Source organism: Ursus maritimus (assembly GCF_017311325.1).
Source record: "Ursus maritimus isolate PB19 chromosome X unlocalized genomic scaffold, ASM1731132v1 scaffold_X1, whole genome shotgun sequence".
In the NCBI taxonomy this organism is placed as follows: Eukaryota; Metazoa; Chordata; class Mammalia; order Carnivora; family Ursidae; genus Ursus; species Ursus maritimus.
In genome coordinates, this window is record NW_024423319.1 from 84073381 (window position 1) to 84080331 (window position 6951).

Sequence of the window (6951 nt, forward strand, 5' to 3'; positions counted from 1 at the left end):
GGAGGAAGGGAGCACACTGGTGATGAGATCTGAGGCCATGTCAAGGAGGGTATTATAAGCCAGGCTGAGATGTTTAGGTTTTGTTCTAAGATCCGTGGGAAGCCATGAAAGGATTTTAAGCAGAGGAGTCACATTATATAAATTATATTTTAGCGTAAACAAGCTGGTTGCTCTGTGTGGAGAGAGAACAAACTAAGGGGAAAGACGGGAGCAGAGAAACCAGTGGAAAGGCCACTGCAGGAGTCCAGAAGTGATGAGACAGGATCAGACTAAGATGGTAAAAGGGGGGGGGGTGAGGAAAGATGCAATTTTGGATTGATTTTGAAGGTAAAGATGCCAGGCTTTGCCAAGAGATCAGATACAGGACTTGAAAAGTAGAGAGGAGTCCTGGCTGACCCCCGGGTTATGAGCCTGAGCAGCTGGAACGATGGCGTCATCAACCGACATGGGAAATTCTCCACTAGGACCAGGTGTAGGGCAAGATCAGGCATTTGTTTTCGGATGTGTTACATTCGAGATGCACGTTGGACGTCCAAGTTGTGGTATGTGTTGGTTGAGTGAACAGTTGGGGACCAGGTGTGAAATTCAGGGGATGGAGGGAGGTCTGGGGCTGCAGATATGGATTTGGGGACCGTCGGAGGGGACAGCCGAAGCTATGGGTGTGGCCCAGTTCTTGTCTGAAGAATTGATTGCCCTCAAATGGATCAGTGGGAGTAACTGAGGCAGGATTTGGACTTTCCGAAGTGAGAAGAAAGAGCATTCCAGTTGGAGGGAACAGCTTGGGCAGAAGCCCATGGAGGTAAGAAAGCAGGAAAAGGACAGGGAGGGGGAGGTGGGGGTGAGAGAGAGGTGTGCCATTTCGCTTTGCCTCCAGCCACGAAGGAGAGTGTCTTGTGAACTCTGCGGGAGTGAGCTTGGGCATCTTTTCATAGATTTAAAGGTATTTATGGTTCTTGTTTTTTGGGAATTTTGTTTGTCTTTTGTTCATTTCTATTGGGTTGCTGTACTTCTCATGGATTTTTAGGAATTCTTTATATATTAGCCTTTTTTTGGTCTTTTTTTTTTTTTTTTTTAAGTGAGGGTGATTTGAACGGTTGTGGTGTATTTATTCATACTTCCAAGACCTGGTATATGCCAAACCCTGTTTTAGGCATTAGGGACACAGTGGTGAGCAAGGCAAGACAAAAGTCTCTTCCCTCATGGAGCTTCTGTTCTGGTGAAGGAGGCAATATAGAGAGGAAAACAATATAGAGAGGACATTAGAAGTTGAGAAGTGTTATGGAGAAAAGTAATGCAAGGAGCGGGGGCATAGGGAGTATGGTGGGGGAGGGTTTGGAATTTTAAATAGGGTAGACAGGGCAGGCCTCATTAAGGAGGTGACATTTGAACTTTCAAATGGCATGTCTCCTTCAGTCTGCAACAGTTCTTCAGTCTTCCCTTGACCTCCATGACCTTGGCGCTTTTGAAGAGGACAAGCCAGGAATTTTGTAGCCTGTCCCTCAGTTTGGTTTTGTCTGGTGCTTCCTCGTGGCTGGACTCAGGTTCTGCATTTGGGACAGGAATATCACAGAAGTGTCGCTGACTCCTCATTTCATTCTCTCAGATGGCTCATTTTCATACCGATAATGTTCGCTGTCAGGTTTCTCTACTGCAAAGATACTCTTTTTCCTTTTAGAATTAACTAACATGTATTTCGTGGAGAGATACTTTGAATCTATGTGAATATCCTGTTTCTCATCGAAGTGTGACCGACTGGACTGCTAGTGTAACCCCTAATTTGAGCACTCGTGAATTTTCTAACTCCATCATTGTTGACAATTATTAGTATTATTAGTTGATGTTCTACTGTAAAGAAAACATTTCCCTTATTCTCCAATTATTTACTCTTTCACCCATTCGTTTATATAGGTATGGATTCACGGTGTCTTGGATTTATCAAGTGCTGTTTCTGTGTTTCAGATGATTATGTTTTGTTTACTTTGGGTCTATTAACGTAGAGAACTACATTTATAGCCTTTTCTGATGTTGACCCAATTCTGCGTTCCTAGGATAAATCCTATTTGATCAAAACATGTTTGATAAATATACTACTGGATTCATTTAGCTAAGATTTTGTTAAGGATTTTTACATCTACAGATATAAGTGAAATGGGCTTGAAATTTGCTTGTATTATCTCACCTGTTTCAGGGATAGAGATTACACTAACTTCATAAAATAGACTTCTTTTATTCTTTTTCTAGTACCTGGAACAACTTCTATAAGGTAGCAACTAACTATTCCTTGGGAGTTGGGTAAATCACACTTATAAAAACCATTTGCCCCCCCCTTTTTTTGGTGGGGAGAGGAAAGCTTTTGACTACTGTTTCAATTTATTACTTTTTGCTCAATTTAACTGTTTCTTCATGGAATGGTTTTTGGCATTTTATATTATTCTAGGAATGTATTCATTTCATCTAGATTTTCAGACATATGTTTGTTATTTTTAAAAGTTCTGTTGCATCTGTAGTAAGTTCCCCTTTTTAATTTTGTATTTGGTGTGTTTGCATTTTCAGTCTTCTTTAATTGATCAGTCTTGCCAGGTCTTTCCTCTTACTTTTTGTTTAGAAGATTCTGCCTTTGATTTTACTAATCTGTTTGTTTTTCCCCTATTTCATCTATTTCTGTTCTCTTATTTCCTTGTTTTTTTAAAAAAGATTTTATTTATTTGAGAGAGAAAGAATGAGAGAGAGAGCGAGAGAGCACGAGGGGGGGGTGTCAGAGGGAGAAGCAGACTCCCTGCTGAGCAGGGAGCCCGATGTGGGGCTCCACCCCGGGATGCCAGGATCGTGACCTGAGCCAAAGGAAGTCCCTTAACCAACTGAGCCACCCAGGTGCCCTATTTCCTTGCTTCTTATTGAGGTTTGCTTTGGTGGTCTTTTTCCAACTTTGTGTATAACTTACATATGATAAAACGCTCAGATTTTAATTGTACAGCTTGAATTTTTACCTACATATACACCCACGAGGCCAGTACCCCAGTCAAGATCTAGAAACTTTTCATTATTCCAGAAAGCTACCTTGTGCAACCCTTTCTAGTGAAAGACACCCTCCCCACCTCCACTCTGCTCTATCATCAGAAAAAAAAATTTTAAGACTTCAAGTAATCTCTACAGCCAACTCAGGGCTCAAACTTACACAACTTTGAGATCAAGAGTTGCATGCTGTACTGACTGAGCCAGCCGGGTACCCCACCAACATGTTTTGATCAAGAACTTCACATAAACGGAATTATATAGTGTGTACTCTTTTGTGTCTTTCTTCACTCATGTTTGTGAGATTCATTGATGTCGATGTTTGTATCTGTATTTTGTTCTTTCTTATTGCTGAGTTGTAGTCTACTGTATGAGTAGACCACAATTTATCCACTCTCCTCTTGTTGGATGTTTGGGTTCCTAGTTTTTGGCTACTGTGAACACAGCTGCTGCTTTCCATGTACATGTAACAGGTCTTTTTGTTGGCATACGTTTGCATTTATTTGGGGGTAAATATCTAAGAATGAAATTGCTGGGTCATAGGGTAAGTGTACGTTTATATGAAAGAGCCAGTTTTCCACAGTGGCTGCATCATTTACGACTTCAGACCATGTGTAAGGGTTCCTTGTTGTGGGATTCCGAGAGCCCTGGGGGAGTAGGTGGGAAGCAGGAAGGGAACATGTGGGCGCCTCCAGGCTAAAAGCCACCCATCCTGAGACAGGTTCTTACAGGTGACCTCCTTCTGTTCCTATTTCCTGTCCCTCTGCCCTCTCCCACACCCCCCTTCCTCTGTCCCTGGGCAACACCCCCACCCCAAATCACCACCATATCACTTCTAGGGGACCCCTTCTTTCTAACCTTGCCTCCTACAGCTGGTACAGGGAGATGTCACAATGCAAGCCAGTAAGTGGGGGAGGGGCTTTGCGTTCCCTTAGTACTTCCCCTTTCACCTTCTCACCTCACAAGCATCTGTTTGGGGGCGGGGCGGTTCCCGGCCCCATTTCCCGCCCAGTCTTTCAAGGCCAGGAGAGGGCAGCCTCAGCTTCATGTTCCACTGCAGTCAGACCTGCACTGAAAGCACACACATACTTGGGCATCACAGGGTGCAGACTGGTCTGTAGTGACCAGAGGGGTGGGTTCTGTGCTACATGGAGAGGACGGGACTAAGTGTGGGCTCCACTGGTCCTGATGTGGCATCTGTGACCTGGGACTGGCAGGCTGAGCTGCTCTAGCTCCACCCCTCTGGGGTCATCTGCCCATTGAGGGCACAGGGGTGACGGGTGCCAGAGTGCCCCACTGTTGTCCACTTGGAGATGCCCTTGGGCAGTCCCCAGCCCGAGGGAGGGCCAAGCATGGTTGAGGTTTAGCCCTGCAATTGTACAGTGGGTGCAGCTGCTGCTCGGAGGCAAGGCCAGGGGGTGGGAGGTTCCCAGTGCTGGCTCTAAGGGGGACTTGAAGCCCGATGGTGCCCCGCTGGTGTGGGATTTCCTGGTATATGGAGACCTGCTGGACTTGACAATGGCGAGGGGGCTGTGACCAGGATCTTGTGGGTTGGGGCACAGGCCAGAAGTTCCTGTTAAACCCCCCACCTTCATCCCAAGCTGGTAGCCCCCATGCACCAGATGCCGTGAATCCTACCACTGCCACCCCCGTCGGCCTGATGAGGCCCCTTGTCCACCTGTGCTTATGTCCCTGTGTGTGCGCCACAAACCATGCTGGTGCGTGAGAAAGAGACATGGAAGCTATGGACTTTTCAGCTTTTATTACAAAAAGAAGAGCATGATCCCAGCCCAGTTTTCCAACAGAAGTCACCAACTCAAAGTCTGACTTGGTCAGGCCCTCTCTGGCTGGGGAGTGGGCTGGTAGACAGGTGCAGGGCCCCACTCAGACCACCCACCACTTTACCCTCCCCTGCCCCGGGCTGGACACCCGACATATGTAGAGCTCTTGCAGCTGCTCACTGGGCCTCGTTGAAGCGGGTCACCATTGTCTTGTGCAGTGTCTCCTTGTAGGACTCAGTTGAAGTGACCCCATAGGAGCTGCCTCGGGCACCCAAGCCAGAGCCCCGCACCCGCGTCTGGGCCTACGTGAGAGAGGAAGGCTGTCAGGTGGGCTGCGGGATGGGGGTGCAGCAGAGAGAGAATGCTGGAGGATGGGGATGGGATCACGGGAGACTCACCTCAATGGGTGTCACAATGCCCTGCTTCTTGCGGCCCAGGCCACTACCCTCTTTCCAGCCCATGGCCTGGAGCATGCGACTGCCAATGTTGTCACTGCCCAGCCCATCCCGGGTGGGCTGCTCAAAGTCCCTGCAGGGGCCAGTGGGATAGTGTGAGTGACGGCCGGAGGGCCCCGGGCCCCTCCTCGTGGCCCCTCCCCATGGCCCCTCCCCATGGCCCCTCGCCCTTACACAGAAGCTGCGGACATGCCGCCGTACTTCCTCCTCTTGGGCTCTGGTGGCTCGGGGATGCCGTACTTCTCTCTGCGTTCGGCTGCGCGGTCTCGGTACTTCATTTGCTGAAAACACGTGCATGTGTGTGTGTGTGTGTGTGTGTGTGTGAGAGAGAGAGAGAGAGAGAGAGAGAGAATGGGGGAGCTGATCACTCTCTGCAGGAAACACCAGGGGCCCCACGGAGCTGGACCTGGCTAACAGGCCTGAGGTCCTGTGGGCAGGATCTCGTGGGTGCGAGCAGCCATGCAGCTGAGGGACTGGAGCACCAGCTGCCTGAGGGGACAGGCACTCGGCAAGGGACAGAGGGGATGGAGTCCAGGAATGGGTCACACCTCACCTCCATGTCATTCTTCTCCAGTGCTTCCAGCTCGTTTTCTGACAGGTGGGCTCGTCGGTGAATCTCAAGGTTTTGCTGCAAGGGGACAGACAAGAGGCGGCGTGAAGCGGCTGGCCCGGGACGGACTGGGCCAGGACGGGCCGGGCCAAGCCGAGCCAAGGTTCCCTGCCAATCCTCCCTCAGTTACCTTGTGCAGCCCGGAGAGCTGCTGGTGGCGGATGAGCGCCTCCTTGCTGGGGAACTGGCGCCGGCAGAGCAGACAGGCCAGCTTCTGCCAGTCAGTGAGCTTCTCCTCCCGTTCGGGACCCCCGCGTTCCTGCTCTTCCTCACTGTCGCTCTCCCCGCTGTAGGCTGCCACCAGGCCCCGAGGTGGGCTCTAGAGAATGCGAGGGTCGGGGAGGGAGGTCAGGCCCAGCTAGATTGGAGCCCCCACCCCTCCGCTGCTCTTCTTGCCCGGGCCACTCACTGGGCGGTCGTCGCTGGCCAGTTTCGGGAGGTCCATGCTGGTGTGCTGTCTCTCGGCTAGTGCTCCCTGGGGTGGATAGACACACACATTCAGGGACTCCACAGAGGGACCACTGAAATGACAAGACTGGGGGGCAGGTAACAGAGGGGTGGCCACAACACACCTTCTTCTCGAGGATGGCGTAGCCGGCATCTGCGGTGGCTGACTCCCGCCTCTCGTCGTCTCGCAGGGAGCTGATGGGCTGGAAGCTGTTTTTGAAGTTTTCTTTCTGCTTGTTGAGACTGCGGGCCCAGCGTTCCATGTCCTTGGCAATCTAGGGGTAAGGGTGGAGGTGAGGCTCTCAGGGGCCCTCCAGTGGCTGGCACCGCCAACTCCGTCCACTGCCCCTTCCTGCCCTGTGGCCTCAAGCAGGGGTGAGGAGGTGGAGGTGAAAGTCCCCATTTCTCATCATTGTGTTGTCAGTGCCCCTGGCCAAGCCCTCTTGGGCTGTGCCTGTCCTCCCAAGCACCCACGTGACCCTGCTCTTTGTGCGCTTTCATCTTCTCATTTTACGGGGCAGGTGGTGGCTTTCTCTAACTTCTACATGCGATACTATGCCACATTCCATATTCTGTCCGCCTCCCCGGGGTCGACACCTTTTTCAGAATTTACCAGGTTGCCAAGGGAACACTTAGTTCTTGCTTC

At 50.3% G+C, this 6951-nt stretch overlaps 1 protein-coding gene across 1 annotated transcript in view; it reads right to left on the reverse strand.

Annotated features, from left to right (window-relative positions):
* Positions 1-4759: 4759 nt before the first annotated feature.
* Positions 4760-6951, reverse strand: part of RBM10 (RNA binding motif protein 10) — a 34398-nt gene continuing 32206 nt past the window's right edge. Inside the window, 7 exon segments of the mRNA XM_040632521.1 lie at positions 4760-5095; positions 5192-5321; positions 5423-5529; positions 5802-5876; positions 5989-6177; positions 6268-6333; positions 6431-6580. Coding sequence (XP_040488455.1) covers positions 4970-5095; positions 5192-5321; positions 5423-5529; positions 5802-5876; positions 5989-6177; positions 6268-6333; positions 6431-6580 — 843 coding nt within the window. The 3' untranslated portion in view covers positions 4760-4969.